Genomic DNA, 19302 nt, shown 5'->3' on the forward strand with positions numbered 1-19302 from the left:
GACATAGCAATTAAAGGGACCAATGGCTGTGTTCAATTCTATAGGATATTCGATTCATATTTCGTGGCGAATGCGTAAAGTTGTGACCAAGTTGTGAGTGCTCGTTTTATCGAAGAGCGTGCGAATTGTTTACGTTTGTTCAAATGTATGGTGATCTAGTTAATTCATGATATTCATTTCTTAGTCAAAAGCAAGGATTATGGTGAGATTTTATTCATCTATTACATTGTTCAGTAACAGCTACCGCGCATCCAAGTCCTGTGCCGGTAGCTTAACCTGTAAAGCAGGAGTCCATTTCTATTCAAATTTTATTTTACAACTAAGGCATCCAGTGAGGGTATTCCTCCACCTGGGACCGTGGCAGCCTTCCCATCGGTGCCTCCGAGCATACCACCAGGCTTCGTACCGCCTATTATTCCTGGAACTCCATTTATACCGACACCAGGATTGCCTCCAGGACCTCCTGGTATGATGCCACCACAGTTTTCTATTCCTCCACCTGGATTTGGCTTTCCAATGTCGAGTGGACCACCTCCTGACATTAACGTCATTGGTCAGTTTGAGAATGTTAAACAAATAACATATTCAGAATCTAACTAAGGGTATGCATTAACATAAATCATCAAATAATCTATTTTCTGATTGTTCTTTATTACCATAGCTGCACCGCCACAAATCACAGGGTCTGTAACAGCACCCGCTATACCATCAACAATTGAGTCTACCAGTACTACCTCGACACCCACAGTAGAAAAAAAATCCGAGTGGACAGAGCACAAGGCTCCTGATGGACGTACCTACTATTACAACAGTCAGACTAAGCAATCATTGTGGGAAAAACCTGATGAATTAAAGACTCCAAGTGAATTACTCTTGTCACAGTGCCCATGGAAAGAGTACAAATCTGATAATAGCAAGATCTATTATCATAATGTTACAACCAAGGAATCAAGGTGGACAATTCCACCGGAGTTAGAAGAATTAAAAGCTAAGCTTGCTGCTGAAGAATCAGCCACTGCTTCAACTACTGCTCCAACCACTGCTAATTCGTAAGCATATTTATATTCCACATTATTAATCGCATTTTTTTTTTCCTGGTAAGGTTTACAACATAGTCAATTTGATTTCAGAACCCTTGTTTCACCAGCCCTTCAAGTCGTGTCACCCAATATAACTATGCCACAGGCTACTACACCTGAGCCCAGTTGCAAGTCTGCTATTGAACAGGCAATGGCAGCCACACTTGCAGCTATTAATATTCCTACCCCTCCGTCAAAGCCAGATGATGATAGTAATTCGACAAAAGGATCTGCTAATGGCAGTCGTAATAGCACTCCAGAACCAAAGGTTCAGTACAAGGATAAAAAAGAAGCTATCGAAGCTTTCAAAGAACTATTAAAAGAGCGCGAAGTTCCCTCCAATGCTACATGGGAACAAGCAGTCAAAATGATACAAAATGACCAAAGATATCCACAAATGAAAAAATTAAATGAAAGAAAACAGGCCTTCAATGCTTACAAAACTCAGCGACTCAAGGAAGAACGTGAACAGGAAAGGCTAAGGTAGAAATCATAATTCAGTATCTCACTAACAGTCTAAATATATGAGTTCTCGTAATTCGTCTTTAATTAACTTGAAACAAATTACTTTCGTTTCCAGACTCAAAAAAGCAAAAGAGGATTTAGAACAATTTTTACTCACCCATGATAGGATGACAAGTAACACTAAGTATTACAAGTGCGAAGAGCTCTATGGTAATTTGGAACTATGGCGATCGGTTGGAGACTCAGATCGCCGGGATATTTATGAGGATGTAATATTTAATTTGGCCAAACGCGAAAAAGAAGAGGCAAAGGTTATGAAAAAGCGTAACACGAAACGACTGGCCCAAGTTTTAGACACAATGACCGATGTGACTTACAAAACTACTTGGCAAGAGGCACAAGCGCTGCTCATACAGCATTCTGCATTTGCAGAGGATGCTGATTTATTGGCCATGGACAAAGAGGATGCTCTGCTAGTGTTTGAAAATCATATTCGACAGTTAGAAAAGGATGAAGAGGAGGAAAAAGAGAGAGAGAAGAAGCGTAGAAAACGTCTAGAGAGAAAAAACAGAGATGGTTTCATTGTAAGACCTCGTCTATTAAATTCATGTACTCTTCGAAGTCAAAGTCTTCGTTGATTCAAACTATTGCTTACCTTTTTCTTTTAGAGCCTGTTAGATGAGTTACACGAGCAAGGAAAACTGACGTCTATGTCACTTTGGGTGGAACTTTACCCCATGCTGTCGGCAGACATAAGATTTTCAGCAATGCTTGGTCAACCAGGATCGACACCTTTGGATCTATTTAAATTTTACGTGGAAGATTTGAAATCCCGTTTCCATGATGAGAAAAAGATTATTAGAGAAATCTTGAAGGGTAAAAACTTTGAAGTCCAGGTGAACACAACGTTTGAAGAGTTTGCAACTGTAGTTTGTGAGGACAGAAAATCCGCGACTCTGGATGCTGGGAACGTAAAACTGACGTTCAATCTTCTGCTCGAAAAAGCAGAGGCAAGAGAAAAAGAGCGCATTAAAGAGGAGACAAGGAAATTCAAGAAGCTAGAAACTGGCTTCAAGAATTTGCTTAAAACCTTGGACGTGGACTACCAGATGTCCTGGGAAGATGTAAGGGTTAAGATTGAAGGTGAATCAGATTTCAAAGCGATAACCCTAGAAAGCGAAAGAGTCAGAATCTTTAAAGAGTATCAACATGAAATCGAAGAAAGCTGTAGCCATCATCATATCCGGAGTAAGAAAAAGAAAACGAAGAAGACCAAGAGAAAATCTCGATCGCGATCACACAGCGTAAGAACATCAATGTCGTAATTTTTCGTGCGATATTTTCCCCATCCTTATGATAAATAATGAAAATAATTTCTAGGAATCTGATACAAGTGAAAAAGGAGCGAAAAAGAAGGCTCAGAAATCACGGTCCATTAGTCCCCCAAGTAAATCGGACAGCTCCGAGTCTGATATCAAAAAATCTAAACGCAAGAAAAGTAAGAAGAAAAGGGGGCGCAGTCGTTCTGTAAGTAAACTATCAGCAAATACAATAACAGATTTTCATTTGAACTCTTTCTAATATTTGTATTTAGTGTTCCTATTCCAGAGTCCAATCTTCTGAAGAATCCCCTGACAGGAGACGGAAGGAAGAGAAGCACAGGCGAACGTCTGCACACAGTGAAACTGGTTCGGTGAATGAGGGTGCACATCATCACGAATTATCTGAAGATGAATTGGAGAAGCAAAGGGCGCAACTTTTGCGAGAGCTACAAATGCAGCAAGAAGATAATTGAAAGACTTGCATAGTGATTGCAAAGTGTACGCCTATAAAAAAATATGAATTCATCTAATTCATGGAGAAGATATTGCATGAGTTACTCGATGCGCTACAACTTCAATCCACAGAACATGTTCATGGATGTTTATTCCGATGCAACGCTTGCAATATTGATTAACAAGAAATAAAGAATAAATGAAACACCTTATGGATCCTAAAAGAACCGTAGAACTTACCGAATCCTGTAAATTATTCAAACTTTTCCAGTCGATAAGCTCCTAATGTCCTAATATGTCCTAACTGATCCAAACATTATACTATATCTATATTGTTACACAGTTGGCAATGGCCCCTTTCATGTTATTTACTCCAAATGTTTACTCAGTTGGAAGTGCGAATCGTTGTTGCGGTAGTGTGTTATCAGTAGACTTTAAATACATGACTTATTTCAATGTAATCGAATATTACCATTTTGATAAAGCGATTTTACACCGGGATATCGCGTTTATGATGATATTCGCGTAGCGTATGTTTATGTTCGGTGAGATATGAAATGTGTTTGTGTAGTTACGGTTTGGTTACGGTAACAAAGCGGTGTGTTGGTTACAAACAACTGTCACTTTCTGAAGCATTTTATTAGTTTTATCGGTTCTACAATCGTATCACCTCGTCAGAGTTGCATATTCCAAAAATTCACTTTCTCCGGGGCTTAGTCTAGCGGAATTCTTGCCTATGCACCGAACCAACGTAGTGAAAGTATTTATATACTCTATTTTTTGCATCATTCTTAGCCTGGTGTGTGGTAATCTCTAGATTTTCCTTCGACCCTTCCAAAGAAATTTAAATATCACTGGTTCTCTTACAACGACTTCAAACTTCAAATTACGTTGCCTTTACTCATTCACTCTATGAGTAGTTAGCTTTAAATGAGCAGCTCCGGATAACTGCTCTCACTCCGTAAAACCTGGTAGATATTAGAGCATTCAGTTTGTCATTTTTATGTACAATGATGTCTCAGAAAAGTTTTGTTATCATAATCTGTGCATTGGGAATATCTCTCGCAGAACATATTGATCTGGGAAGTGTGATCTTTGCAAATATTGTAAGCAAATATTTCAACATATTACTTGTAGTAAACTAGTCAAATTTTGAACTCCAGAAATTCATGATAGTATTGGTTTTAACTCTAGTTGTTCAGGCATGGCGATAGGACACCCGTTGATCCTTATTCCACTGATCCTTATGCTAATGAATCACTGTGGCCTGTGCCATTCGGCGATTTGACAAATGTGAGTACTTGAATTTCTTGTAATAAAACATGATGGTAGCAATTCATGAAACTGAAAGTTTGAATATTGTATGTGTATAAAAAGATGTTACCTACAACCTGTTGAAAAAATTATATTCTACTCATGTTTCAGTTAGGAAAAGAAGAACATCTTTTGCTAGGCCGCTCGTTCAGAGAACGTTACTCTCATCTTCTGCCCCAGACCTATAGTCGGTACGACATTTATGTAAGGAGTACAGACGTTGATAGGACCTTAATGTCTGCCGAAGCTAATTTAGCAGGTCTTTATCCACCTTATGGAAATCAAGTTTGGGATAAAGTGAAATGGTTACCCATACCTGTGCACACTGTACCAGAATTGGAAGATAATATTTTAGCTGGCAAGAAAGAGTGCCCTAGGTATAATCTTGAGCTCAAGAAAGTGGTAAACTCACCAGAAATGAGAGAAATTAATGAAAGGAACAAAGACCTCTATGAGTATGTTACTAAAAATAGTGGAAATCTCATTACATCAATTCTTGACATCGAAAGGGTGTATGATACGCTTTTCATTGAGGTAACTAATTGCCAATTACGTATAATCTATTTCTTGATGCACCAATTTTTTTTTTTAATTTTTTTGTTAGAAGGTATGGAATGATGATGCATGCTTGGGACACTTTTTTCTATTTCCAAATGTACCCGTGTGATCTAGTGACGTATATTATTTTTTTTGTGTTTGAATTGCTGTATGCTGTACATATTTCATACATTGCTGGAAATCAATCATTAGTTGATTTATTATTATTCTACTTAAGCACCATTTTTTAATTTGCTTTACAAAGTCACAAACTTTGATCATCAGCTCAGATCATGAACTCACTAATCATCTAACACTCCCATTCTATTTCATAGTTTAATATTGCCCGGGTAGATAATGCTCATCATGTAATGTTATTGCACGAAATGTTAATTTCATATAGGATAGATAAAGGGATTCTAATATTCCATCATGTGAAGACAATCCTTATTACTTTTTTAAACAATTTCTTAGCATTGCCAAATATCAGCTGTAATAAAAGCAAACCACATAGAAGCTCTAACGACTAATTATAATGCAAGAAAATATTTGGTCATTCCTTCTTTAATTTTAAACCTTTGCACATTATCTGCTGCTAATCTGACATTACTAATCTTGAATCAGAGCATAATAGATATGAGACATATGCACTAAAAAGACAATCTTATCATTCATTCAATTACTTGAGCTGGTACACGGTACTCAAGTAGATAAATTTTATATTTACTAACCAGCAAATGTAGGTATGTATATGTGGAATTCGTTCCTAGTTTGAAAGGCACTACACAGTATCTCAGCTAAAGAACACCTTGCGAAATTTGAGTTACCTTGCTGATATACATAAAAAATAATAAGCTCAACAAAAATGAATGTCGTATTCTGAAATTGAAGATAATATTTCAGGTAGAGTGACAGAGAAGAAAGTTTTGTTAAAAAGATCAGTGAAGTTTCATTACGATTTATGCAGATGAAAAAGAAGTGGATAATGAGAATTTCATGGAGCTTCTATGTATGTCAATGACTGATCGAAATAAAACTATCTTATGCAGAAAGAGTGGATCTTTTATCAAGGTTCAGGACCAGTTGGAGGGTATTTGTAAGAATATTACGATTAGTAAATTGAATCATGCATATTTTTTCCTTTGGCTATAACTACAAATCGATAATCAATGAAAAGAAACGGCCCCTATGGTTTCTATTTTCAGCTTACCACTCTCTTCTTCATCCATGAGTAAAAATACAAACGCTGTGAAAAAAAAAAATGTTGACTGATACACATGCAGCGGGCATAGTACAATCGACAACCTTTGAGTGTAATTGCATTTCTTGAATCATGTCTTACTCGTGATGGTCAATGTGCGCGAATCACTATTGCACGTCAGAATTGAATGAACTTGATAACCTTTTCAAGGAAACACGTGCTACAGATATCGCACGAGTGAAGGCATCGTGTCAATGTCGTGAATAAAGAAAACAAAAGCTTTTCCGTCCAGACACAATTTATTAAGAAATCAAAACGATATTTTATGAAAAGTAATACGCTGATTAATTTGATTTTCTCATCATTCTTCATAGCTTGCATTCATTCAATGTCAGTCATCCCTACTATTACCCTGGTTTTTCAAATCAAATTTCACATCAGTTCCACTTTTAGTACAGAAATTCTTACGCATGAGTGTGTCCTCTGTTGTTTTACACTAAAATATTTGTAGATTTTGAATATTGGTCTGATTTGGTGACAGAACTGAATGTTTCTGCCACGGTATTAGCAACTGTTAGAAAACGATCTTCAATTGATAGATTTTTTCCCTCCTGCTTTCATACCTTCTCCTAATTAATTATTTTCCCACCCCTATGTTCAACTCTTCTGTTATGCTATTCTGCGATGTTCATCTTTATTGTTACTTTTTTCTATAGCATATTATTGTATTACACAGCTATGTCTAGCAAGGACATGGATCATCATTTATTGTCATCCCTCCACCAATAGATTTGATGAATTTCTAGGAGCTGTTCAATTTCACATTGCCAGAATGGACGAAATCTGTATACCCAGAGAAAATGAAGCCTCTTGCAGAATTGTCTTTTACCCTAGAGGCTCACACCAAAATTCTACAACGGCTAAGATCAGGCAAGTGCAAATTGAGCATTCAAATATTATTGAATATCCTTTATACCCTACGATGTATATGCTTAAGGCTTGGTTTAAGGTCATCTTTTTTCCCTGTAATAGGTCTATTGATAGGTGAAATGGTGGACCACATTGTGAGAAAGTCACAAAATACATTAACCCCTGATAGAAAAGTTTGGATTTACAGTGCTCATGATAATACAATATCAAATTTTTTAATGAGTCTCAACTTGTTTGAACCTCACAGTCCTCCATATGCGGCGACCGTGCTTGTGGAGTTGAGAGTAAACTTACTCAAAGAGCATATTGTTACGGTAGGCAACCAATTTCATACCACTCTTGAAAACGAAAATGAAATATTGAAACTATTTGCTTCACAATAACTCTCATTTCTATGTAAGCTATAATTTTTTCTCAGATTTCCTACAAGAATTCATCTGGTGAACCAAGGCTACTGAAACTGCCCGGTTGCACAGTAGCATGCCCTCTGAAACAATTTGTGAAGTTAACTAAAGATACTATCCCTGATAATTGGGAAGAAGAGTGTCTCTTGAATTGGAAAGAATATGAACACAGTATTAACACATCGTCCATTGTTGGTTTGTGAATTCATTTTGTTCTATAATTGTTGCTATTTATTATGAATGATTTCCTGACTATTTTCAAATTTCTCTTATTTTTTTCAGCTGTATTGACGTCCCTGGTGCTAGTCTTGATATTGTTGGTTTTATTGATCATTGGATTTGTTTACTGGCACCATAACTGTGATAATAATCGCTACTATCTTAAATTAAATACTGATGCCATCTGAATAAAAGCTGAGTTCTCTAGTCATTAGGATCGCTAATCTGACCACAATATTGATTCGAGAGACTTGCATAGAGATTTGGCAAATGAGTCCTTCACGCATAATACAGCACAATATTTTGGCTATCACTTTTACCAAATAAAAAATAATTCACAATTAATTGAGTGATAACAAAAAGATATACGCTCATTATTTCATACCTTGAATCCATATCTCTATAGTATCGAATAATCGAATTTCTTATCGTGCAGGCAACGATTCAGTTTCATTTGCCAGTGTCCCGTAGGGGGTCGTCTTTGTGGTTATATATTATTTACAAAATAACCTGTAGCTGCGATCTTACAATGGAGAAAAAAGTTATAAATCAGAAGGATTATTTAAAAAAGTACCTCTCATCTGGCAAGGATAAGAAAAAGAGTAAAAAAAAGAAGATTAATGTGGGAGCTAAAACGTGAATATTTATTTTATACAACTATTTTGGCGTAGATATACTTGGAATCCGTATGGTATAGGTTAAGTTTTAATACAACGTTGATGAGCATGTTCTGCAGATGAAATTTTTATTTGAATACAAGAAGATTGTAATTTTTTTTTTTACTCATTATCTGACCATCTTGATTTATTCTAGTGTTAAAATCATCGATGATGATATTGATCTCAAAAACATGCGAGCGATTGAAGATGGGGAATTTGATATTTATGCTAACGCAGAAGATGGGCCACAAATTGCAGGAATAGTTGATGAACGAGGCCCTGTTGATTTCTCAGACAAAAAAAGATGGAAAATCATCACCGATGATGGATTTGGCGAAATTTCCGTCACCAGTGTTAGCAGAAATGGAAAACTTGCTGATGAATCTAAGCAGGAAAGCAGGGTTAATGCTTCTAGTAAAAATGACTATTCTGATTCCGATGAACCAAGCTGTAAAAAATCGCTTCCAAAAAAGAAACATCGTAGAGTAGTCAGGGCTTCTAGAAGCCGGTCTGGATCTGTGGATAGTGACCTTAGCCTATCACGAAAATCGAGAAAACCTCAGAAACATTCTGACTCTGATGAAGCGAATCCTCAAAACCTATCTTCCAACAAGAAATATCGTAAAGTTTCTAGGTCTACCAGAAATCGTTCGGATTCTGAAAACAGTGACCTAAGCCCACCTCGAAAGTCTAGAAAAAATTCCGACTCAGATGATTCTAATATTAGAAGATCGTCAAAAAAAGGTCAACACAATAATTCCAAACCTGTCAAAATCCATTCTGGCTCTGAAGATAGCGACTTCAATCCTCCCAGAAAACCCAGAAAAAATTCTGACACGTATGAATCAGGTCGAATCAAAGCCTCCTCAAAAAAACATCAACACAGAAGTAGTGCCACTGGTAGAAAACCTTCTAATTCTCAGGACGATGATTTTAGTCCACCACGCAGACCCAGGAAAAACTCTGACTCTGATCTGAGTCCTCCTAGACAATCTAAGAATCCAGATCTCCACAGGGGAAATGAGAAATACAAATATCGTGAGGATTCTAATTCTGAATCACAAAGAAAACTAAAAAGCAAACATTCTAAAGATCGTGAAAACCTCTCTAAGAGTTCTCGGCATGAAAATTATGAAAGCAGGACTCGTTGGGGAACGTCGCCTGTCTCACGATCTGCAGAAAGGGGCAAAGATAATTCGCACAGAACAAGCAAATATGGCAGTGGGAATAATCCAACTGAATATGATAGAATTTATGACCGATCAAGGAAAAATATTGATAATTCTGCAAACTGTAAAGATAGAGGTGGCCGTAGAGATGAATCTGGCTTATTAGTAGATAGGAAAAAAGGCGAGGAAAAAAAAAGCTCAACCAAGCATTCCCGGAGAGTTGAGAATAACTCTGATTCCGATTTGAGCCCCCCTAGAGAGCCGAAGAAAAAATCTAGGAACTCTGATTCGGATTTCAGCCTTCCCCCGAAGAGAAACGAGAACTATCAAATGGTACCTATCTTATTGATAACACTTCAATTTGCACTGCAACTCACCTTGATCACCAAATTTGTTATATTTTGTTGTTAATGTTATATCAACATTTGGACATTGATTACTTTCCAGATGACAGAAGAATCGAGCGGATTTGGACAGGCTCCGGTACTACGTGATCGTAAAACTGGAAGGAGACGAGATCTTGCTGCAGAGGCTCGTGAGAAGAAAGAAAAAGACGATAAACAACAGGAATTAGAGGAAAAATATGCTCAGTGGGGCAGAGGGTTAGTACATCTATTACCCGGGCTTCACAATTCATCACCATTAATGCTGTTCGATAATAATATATCATAGATAATGTTGATTTCCCATGAGATTGCAATTCCGTTACTTCTAGATTAAAGCAGGTCGAAGATCGCCAGGAGAAATTGGATCGAGATTTATACGAGATGACCAAGCCCCTTGCAAGGTACGCAGATGATGCAGATTTGGAGCGAGAGCTCAAGGCGCAGGAAAGAGAAGGAGACCCTATGCTGGCCTACATGAAACGGAAGCAAGTGAAAGAAGGAAAACAGGAACCAGGTATTTATCCCTTGGTTGCTTTTGAGTTGTGAGTCTTCAAGTCATGTATAAAGTTATCGAAACAAGCATTATTAATGTGAAATTACAGAAAAGCCTAAGTACAATGGTCCATCAATACCAAACCGGTTTGGGATACGTCCGGGGTATCGGTGGGACGGAGTAGACCGAAGTAATGGATATGAGAAGAAATGGTTCGATGCACAGAATGCTAGGAAAGCTGTACAAGAAGAAGCCTATAAGTGGAGTACTGCGGATATGTAGTGTACAAAAATGACTGTTTGACTGCCATGGCTCTAAAATTGAACTGCGAAAGGGTTCCTCAGTTTGTTGTATGTACAAATTGAAAAAAAATGAGATTAAGTTTTGTAATCAACTGACCGCTGTTTTTTTTACTCCCATCCCTACTACCCTTCTTCATTTTTGAAGATTGTTGTTATTTTCACTTTGATTTCTTTAGTAACAGATTTTCTGTCGTAATAGAACTTGATGCAATAAGTGCGTTCACTGAAGCGTTAATCGAGGATTGCTAGAACAAATTGATAAAAATTCAAATCCTCCTCCCACTGGAGCTGTTTCAGCTGCTCGTCAGATGTCAGCTATCACTGGCATTCAAGAATTCGTGTTGCACGCGGACATTGGCGGGCATTGCACTGGGCGTTGAGGTTTAGGTAAATGTCAACATTTTGGTGCATGTGTCACCGTTTAGAACTGTCAAATTGTGACTTCATCGATTCTCTATCAGTAACAGTTCATTCTGAAAACTGATTCTTTCTTCCAGCTGGCTGTATCCTTTGGTAAGCTAAAATGAGGCAGTAATTATAGTTCCGTTATTTATAAAAATAATTATCAAACGTCATTTTTAATTCAACCTTTGTTATAACAACTGGTTTCAATAATCCACAGCATATCAGTGATTCAGTTTTAATTCCCTGGTACTCCAGTCTGCTCATTAGTCGACTCAAATTACTTAAAATTAGCCACGTCAGTGGTGAAACTACAGCAGTCTCTACTGCTTGTATCTAATGTGGGAGTAAAATCTTGATCCCCAACAGGTTATTATATTCCAGGAGAAACTTATGGAAGATGATAGCCCCTGATGTTGGTTCGATAAATCCAGATGGAGTGCATGTTCATGTCAAAAATGAAAAAGTACCACTCATTAGGGGAAGAGGAGTATTTCAAAGACTCGGTGGAATCTTTAGCTTCAAAAGATCTCCTCAAGGAACAAGTGATGGGTATGTCGAGTTTGGAACATTGGGACCACAGACTGGACGTACCCTTGGAACTTTTGCTGGTGTATTCAGCCCTGTTACATTATCCATGTTCAGTGCCTTGGTTTTCATCCGAATTGGTGACTATATTAATTCAGATTTCACAAAAAATATCTGATACATTTTTCAACCAAACATCTGCTCTTATTTTTATTTGTGTATCTCATTTTCAGGCTACATAGTGGGTAATGCAGGTTTACTGATAACTTTGACGCAGTTTGTAATTGCATATGGAATTTTACTTTTCACCGTTGCCTCTGTTTGTGCAATTTCAACAAATGGCGCAGTTGAAGGTGGTGGAGCTTATTGTATCCTTGATTCTTTTTACCTATTTCGATTTTAGAGCTGGACATTTGGATGGCTGTATATTAAATACATTATCTACAAGTTTTCCTGAACATAAAAAATAGTCATGATAAGCAGGACACTAGGTCCAGAGTTTGGTGGGTCAATCGGCACACTGTTTTTTCTGGCAAATATCGTTTCAAGCGGGCTGTGCATATCCGGATTTGCGGAAGGCTTGGTTGAGAATTTCGGGCCAGCTGGTTATCTGGTAAACGAGGCTGGCCTTCTTCCTGATGGAAGATGGTGGAGATTTCTCTACTGCTCTATAGTCAACACAGCAAATTTATTCATCTGCCTAATCGGACCAGCTATGTTTGCCAAAACTAGCGCAGTGATATTAGCAGTCGTTTGCATTTGCCTCGGCAGCGTATTTATCAGCTTCTTCGTACAAAGTGAGCTTGAGGTAACTTCAAAAAATAATTACAACATATGTTAAATATCACACTTTGTGATATCACTATCTTTGATCAACGTATTTTTTACTTTCACTCAGCTTGAAAGCAAGCCTGTTTATCTAGAAGCTTTTCCAGCTTCTTAATCATCTAATTTTCAGCAACTGATATTTATCTGTTCAATCTTCCAGAATAGAATATAATGCTCTGTGATATAATTGCCATTGAACATAATGTTATATATGGTCATTTAGTCATCAAGTCAAAGTTCAATTTGAAATGTTATGAAACATTGACCAAGGTACAATGTTTACTATTTGATTCACAGTTAATATACAAATTGGAGATGGAGGTACCTAAATGCGAGAAAAAACTCCTACAAAATCGGGAGAGACTTAAACTGGGAAAAAGAGGAGTGGATGTATAAAACCAAAAATTGAAGTAAATTGAGTTGATCTTATCCCTATGACATTAATCTATAGAATATCTTCTATAGCTTGGGGTTTTATACTGCATGCACGAGAATGCCTTGATTGTTTTGAACAGGCTTGCTTTGAAAGCTGAATAATTTTTTTTTCTATCATTGTTTGAAAATTTCATAATGCTTCATATGCCCAGACAAATTCCAAGACAAGCCTTGGGGTTGACTGATTTTGTTGCGTTCCACTTTGACATTTTCAACTTTCGCGATATGGTAAAAGAAGCTATTTAAATTTAGGTACCAATCCCAGCGGCAAACACTCTGGTTCAGAATGCTACTGAACATGTAAATGGAACATACACAGGTTTATTGTCAACCACTTTGGCAGAGAACTTATATGCAAATTATACGGCTGATTACTCCAGCAATGGCAAAATCGCGGACTTTGCCAGCGTATTTGGTGTGTTGTTCAGTGGTGTTACCGGAATAATGGCTGGAGCGAATATGAGTGGTAATTAAAAATCTTTACGAATCGTAAAGCTGCTCAAAGGTTTCATCTAATAATATCCCACATTTTTTCAGGTGAATTGAGAAATCCGGGTAGAAATATACCGAGAGGAACGTTATCTGCCGTTCTTTTCACATTTGTGTGCTACATTCTACTGTCTGTATTAACAGCGGCAACAAGTAGCAGTTTTCTATTACAGAACAATTTCATATATCTGATGCCCGTTAATATCTGGCCTCCTTTTGTAGCCATCGGTATTTTGACTGCTACATTCAGCGCGGGTCTCAGCAATTTAATTGGCTCTAGCAGAGTCTTAGAAGCATTGGCAAAGGACAATGTATTTGGTAACGAAAAATATTAGTTTCATTGCGTTATCATTGTGCTACTGAGAATTCCTTTTTCTACAAATTTAATAAAACCTTTCAGGGTCTGGATTGAATTATGTCATACAGGGAACTTGGCGCAACAACCCGATAAGCGCAGTTTTGACATCCTGGCTCCTAGTACAGATTATTCTACTAGTTGGATCTCTAAATACCATAGCGCAGATAAACTCTGTTTTGTTTTTACTTAGCTATTTGGCTACAAACTTGGCCTGCTTGGGTCTTGAACTGGCTAGTGCTCCGAATTTCAGGTAATATAATTGTATGATTAACTACGTCGGTTGCGTAAAATTTGTTTTTTTTTTCAGGCCAACTTTCACTTACTTCACTTGGCACACCGCAACGATAGGGCTCCTAGGTACCCTAGTCATGATGTTCGTTATAAACAGCATATATGCGTCAAGCAGCATAATACTTTGCCTGATTTTGGTGATTGTTCTGCACTTGTTTTCGCCCAGTAAAAATGCACCTTGGGGTAGCATTTCGCAAGCTCTAATATTCCATCAAGTCAGGAAATATCTTTTGATGTTGGATTCGCGAAAGGACCATGTGAAATTCTGGCGACCACAAATACTATTGATGACCGCATCACCGAGATCCGCATGTCCACTGATAGAGTTTGTAAATGATTTGAAAAAGGGGGGACTGTACGTGATCGGTCACGTGAAAGTCGGAGATTTTTTTACGCAAAGATCAGATTCTACCATAGAAGAATATCCACATTGGTTGAGTCTTGTCGATCACATGAAAGTAAAAGCGTTCATAGAAATGACTATTGCGCCAACTGTTCGCGAGGGACTCCACCAGCTTATCCGACTATCAGGTATGGGTGCGATGAAACCAAATACCATAATACTCGGATTTTATGATGAGCAAGAGCCGCGGGACTTCTTTCAAAACTCACAATATGCTACGACAATGTTTGATAGTGTCGTTTCAATGACAACTATCAAACTTTTCCCTCTGAGGGATACCAGCACTGCGAGAACACTGGATAAAACCCAGTATGTAAAAATGTGCCTTGATGTTCTAAAAATGAGGAAAAATCTATGTCTCTGCAGAAATTTCCACACTCTAGATAAATCGAGCATTCATAAGTAAGTAAAATTAATGATTGGGTATTTTAAAATCAATGTGATGATATTCCGACCGAACTTATTTTCGTTCACAGGAATCCTAATATCAAGTACATCGACGTGTGGCCGGTTAACTTTTTCCAACCAACCGATAGCGATCCCTTCGATACATCGTCGTTATTCATGCTTCAGTTGGCTTGCATTATAAACATGGTACCGGTATGGAAGAATCTACATCTCCGAGTGTTCCATTGCGAGACTTCGCAAAGTGATTCAAATTTGAGCATTGCAGAGAGCTCTGGCTCTACAACAGATTTCCCAAGGTCGTCAAACGAACCGAAATTGAGAGCTCTTTTGAACATGCTTCGTATTTCTGCGTCGATAAATCAAATCTCTGATTGGTCAAGGCTAGTTCAAAAGCTGAAACATAATTCAACGACGTCCCTATCTACGGGAAACGATTACCCACCAACTATGGGGCAAACTGATTCTGCCCCAAACATACCCGAATCCTATTTGTTGAGGTGAGCACGAAAATTATTATACACTGCTCAACTGACGTGGCTAATGTTTTTATCGTTTGATCCTTACAGCGTTAACGAGCTTATTCGGCAAAACTCCGAACACACTGCGGTAGTTTTTATCTATCTCTCTCCACCGCCTGATTCTAACAATTGGAACGAGGATACGATTTATCCTCAGTATCTTCAGGCACTAACTACGTTGACGACGAATTTACCACCGACTATTTTAGTCCACGGTCTCAACGCTGTTACATCAACCACATTATGAGCACAACTTCAAGGTATCAGTGATTTGGCAATTTAATGCTTTAGGGATGAAAATAATGATCGAAGTAAGTGATGAATGGATACCAATTGTGACTTATTCATGCAGTAGATGGAGAACACTAGCAAATCGACAATTTGTAACATGTAAGAGAATAATTACATAGTTTTGTAAATCAATTTTCATATCGTAAATTTACAAATGAGCGCTATGAATATTGTAGCGTGAATTCTAAAAAATAAATATATACATTTTTACCAATTTATTGTAATTATTTGTTGAATAAATTCTCATTATTTTCTGATTTCAAAATTGGATCAGTTTGGTTCAGTAACAGCGCCGATTTAGGAGAGATTTTTTTTTTATTGCAGATAAATATTACAAGATGATATTAGAATTTCAAAATTATGACTGAGGTAGATGCAATTGAAATTCTTCAATGCTTAACTGAGGTTTTAGTGTTACGCGCCGGAGCTACGGGAAATAATCTGTCCCACTCTTCGTTCTCCTTTGCATATAACCCGGTTTTCATAGTGAGATTATCTCCGATTTCCAAGTATTTTTTATTTGACGGTGTCAACGGTTCCCAAGTAACGTTTTCAAAGTCCTGGTTGTTCGCAGGGATCGGATTTCCAGTCTTAGCGAAATTAGTCCACATCGTCGTCATTCGCTTGACCGTCTGGTACTCGGGGTCGTCTACTTTGAAGTATGGGAAGTTTGATTTCAAGTAAAATAGGTACAACAAGTCATCGTGATGCACAACACCTGTAGAAATAGGTATACGTCCTGAATTAATATTAAAATTGTCTACGTCGGAATAGAAATGATAATGCGAAAATAATCATACCGTATGGCTTTTGGGTATCATTCCATACCCTGTGGCTGTATCGTCCCTGATAAGTCACCTCGTAATAGTAGACTGGCTGTGGTGAAACTTCCGACATCAATTTTGCGAAACGATGAACGGGAAATCCAATAATCGAATCGCGGAACAGCTGCACAAGTTGAACGGATCGCCCAAGAATTAATTAGAATAACATTCAATGATTAAAAAATTTTTGCCAAGTTATTATGAAATACTCACGTTCGCAAGTCCCTGGACTGTGGCTAGAGATACCGGTTGATCTTTGAAATAGAACGTTCTCAGAGCCCGGCTAATTTCTTTCGAACGCGGCGTTCCCCTCTGATATTGGAATATTATCGGAGCAATTTCTTCCCAGTTAGCGTCGACATCCTCGAAATGCGAATTGTTTCCATTTCTGGACATCTCCACCCAAACTGTACAAATCGAACGGTAGATAATTCGCACGTTCGAATTAATTACACCGATTACGATCGATTCGAATAGCGAATAACTCACAGACGGTCACTCCCGCAAATTCATCTTTCGTTATTCCCGTCATCACAGGAACTTTTTCCGCTTTACCCTGTCGGATCAATTCTGTAGGCTCTGCGGTAAGGAAACGTTCAACTCCTGGTACCACAGGTTCAACGACTGGTGACCAAATAAGTATCGGGAGGCCGTACCATTCCTAGAATTCAAAGTACCCTCCTGGATTCATATGCAAAAATACGAACTCCGTTCATTTTTCGATTTCTCATAAAACTCACGAAGAACTTTCCCAAAGAGTTTGCAAACTCTTCGAAAGGTTTCGTTCTGAGACAAGCGATCATGTTCTCCGTCGTATCCGTAGGACAGTCGAGAATCTCAGCCTGTTTTACAGCCAAGTGTCTCTGGTGTCCACCAAGATTTTCCGGTGTCGTCGCCGAACCGCTCATCGCAATCGCACGGTGAAATAATCCCTTGGACATCGGTGAAACCAAATGCAGAGATACACTCCATGCACCTGCACTGTATCCCGATATCGTAACGCAATTTGGATCTCCTCCAAAGGCAGCTATGTTTCGCTGGATCCATCGAAGAGCCTCCACCTGATCTTTGAGCCCCAGATTCCCAGGTGCTTGGGAGTCTCCGGTGCTCATGAACCCTGAAGAGTGGATTGGGGAGTTGAGAAAAAATTTTGTAACACCGCAATTTCGCCCTCAGATTATCCTTCACTCACCCAGGGACATGAGTCGATAGTTGACGGTGACGAGGACGATATCGGTGTCCATCAAATATTCAGGACCAAAACTAATGCTCTGGGCAGAGAACGCGTAGAATCCTCCGGGGTGGAAAAATACAAGCACCGGTTTCCCAACATCCGGTTTTCCAGGACTAGGAAGCTATATCGAAAGATGAAAACAATCAACTGAAAATCACATCGCAAAACCTAGTCCGAATTAATCGAGCAGCCAATTTCTACCTCCGGTGTGTAAACGTTCAGTCTGAGACAGTCCTCCGACTGGAGAACTCCTCCGGGCTGAGGACACGATGGACCTTCTTTCGTTGCATCGAATACGTCGAATGGTATCGCTGGAATGGCTTGCTAAAAAAGAACACGTCAATTGAAATTCTCTCGTGCTTTATCTGTTATGACTAATCCTTTCCCACATGAGTCATGATTATTAATTTTAGAATAGAATCGTAACGTTGTTTTGCGAAAAAAGATTACACGATTGCGATACGTCCAGAGAATAACAATTTGAAATACATGTGTAACGATACATTAATCGCCGATCTTTTGCTTACTCGGAATCTATTTTCTCCAATCGGTGGTTCGCCGTATCGGATACCCCGTGCGGAAAAGAATCGCCTTCCTAATCTGGATTCAGCGAAACTACCCCTAATTCTTCCGATCGGTGCTGTGACTTCCGCCTCCTGATTTTGCACATCTTGGGAAAATCCTGTGGCGATAAAGCCCGCGAATAAAATAAGGGTAATCGGGACCTTCATAATCGTTTATTACGAATCGTCCCTGTGTCTGGATTATTCGCAACTTGAAGAACTTCGAGCGTCGAAAACAACGTGTGGATTAGCGAGAAACCGCAAGCCAGCCAATTCGGTGCTAGGAACGGACTAAGAAAACGATCAACTTTTCGCGTTTATATATACCTTATCGAAAGCAGGAAAGTGCGCGTTAACAGCTCGCAATTATTATACGATACCAAGAAATTTATTTGTTCTCAGTATTCTTGATTGTTATTGCCCCGGTACGCGGCAATTCCCACCAAGCCAGCAGTATTCGCTGTAGTGTAGTATTTCCATTTGTAATACCGCACCAAGGTATTACAACAAATTCAATGCACGTAGAACAGCGAATCTATTGCAGGCGTATTTAAATAAACATCGTGTGTTCGATCGTAGCTGTTGAAAAACCACACAATAATATATGTTCTTCCAACGAGACTGCAATTTCCATTCATACATATAAACTTGCGGTTTACGGAATAGCAATGACCATGAGATCGACAAAATATATTTAAACGGTGGATTTGTTTCAGGTGTCATGGAGCTCTAAGAAATAAGTTTTCAAAAAATCCATTTCTCGGGTTCATAATTCTGCAGGGAAGCTAAAATATCAA

General features: G+C 38.4%; 5 protein-coding genes across 6 annotated transcripts; 4 read left to right on the forward strand and 1 right to left on the reverse strand.

Moving 5' to 3' along the window:
• The first annotated feature begins 47 nt into the window (after window positions 1-47).
• On the forward strand, window positions 48-3543 carry LOC105693279 (pre-mRNA-processing factor 40 homolog A). Its single transcript, XM_012413111.3, has 8 exons — window positions 48-202; window positions 325-553; window positions 662-1049; window positions 1131-1562; window positions 1660-2128; window positions 2213-2848; window positions 2925-3071; window positions 3139-3543. Exons 1-8 carry the CDS (start codon window positions 200-202, stop codon window positions 3337-3339), a joined length of 2505 nt encoding a protein of 834 aa, XP_012268534.2. The 5' UTR covers window positions 48-199; the 3' UTR covers window positions 3340-3543.
• A 74-nt stretch (window positions 3544-3617) lies between these two features.
• On the forward strand, window positions 3618-8288 carry LOC105693297 (prostatic acid phosphatase). The gene is made up of 7 exons (XM_012413135.3): window positions 3618-4425; window positions 4514-4612; window positions 4745-5167; window positions 7178-7301; window positions 7404-7615; window positions 7720-7900; window positions 7988-8288. The coding sequence occupies exons 1-7, from the start codon at window positions 4330-4332 to the stop codon at window positions 8110-8112; spliced, it is 1260 nt and encodes a 419-aa protein (XP_012268558.2). The 5' UTR covers window positions 3618-4329; the 3' UTR covers window positions 8113-8288.
• A 23-nt stretch (window positions 8289-8311) lies between these two features.
• On the forward strand, window positions 8312-11025 carry LOC105693288 (BUD13 homolog). Its single transcript, XM_012413123.3, has 5 exons — window positions 8312-8560; window positions 8738-10085; window positions 10200-10354; window positions 10468-10652; window positions 10741-11025. Exons 1-5 carry the CDS (start codon window positions 8454-8456, stop codon window positions 10911-10913), a joined length of 1968 nt encoding a protein of 655 aa, XP_012268546.2. The 5' UTR covers window positions 8312-8453; the 3' UTR covers window positions 10914-11025.
• A 171-nt stretch (window positions 11026-11196) lies between these two features.
• LOC105693337 (solute carrier family 12 member 9) lies at window positions 11197-16098 on the forward strand. 2 transcript variants are annotated; one of them, XM_012413190.3, is made up of 10 exons: window positions 11197-11446; window positions 11720-12003; window positions 12097-12231; window positions 12334-12671; window positions 13379-13592; window positions 13664-13933; window positions 14016-14223; window positions 14281-15069; window positions 15144-15572; window positions 15642-16098. In XM_012413190.3, the coding sequence occupies exons 2-10, from the start codon at window positions 11736-11738 to the stop codon at window positions 15838-15840; spliced, it is 2850 nt and encodes a 949-aa protein (XP_012268613.1). In that variant the 5' UTR covers window positions 11197-11446; window positions 11720-11735; the 3' UTR covers window positions 15841-16098. The 2 variants fall into 2 exon arrangements, with proteins under 2 accessions (XP_012268613.1, XP_012268605.1); XM_012413182.3 differs by having other exon boundaries at window positions 11198-11446; window positions 11705-12003.
• Window positions 16099-16180: 82 nt separating this feature from the next.
• LOC105693352 (esterase E4) lies at window positions 16181-18816 on the reverse strand. Its single transcript, XM_012413202.3, has 8 exons — window positions 18470-18816; window positions 18144-18266; window positions 17901-18063; window positions 17449-17825; window positions 17198-17369; window positions 16922-17115; window positions 16685-16832; window positions 16181-16602 (listed from the first exon to the last, which is right to left on the reverse strand). The coding sequence occupies exons 1-8, from the start codon at window positions 18671-18673 to the stop codon at window positions 16274-16276; spliced, it is 1710 nt and encodes a 569-aa protein (XP_012268625.2). The 5' UTR covers window positions 18674-18816; the 3' UTR covers window positions 16181-16273.
• Window positions 18817-19302: the final 486 nt, after the last annotated feature.

Source organism: Athalia rosae, chromosome 7 (assembly GCF_917208135.1).
Source record: "Athalia rosae chromosome 7, iyAthRosa1.1, whole genome shotgun sequence".
In the NCBI taxonomy this organism is placed as follows: Eukaryota; Metazoa; Arthropoda; class Insecta; order Hymenoptera; family Athaliidae; genus Athalia; species Athalia rosae.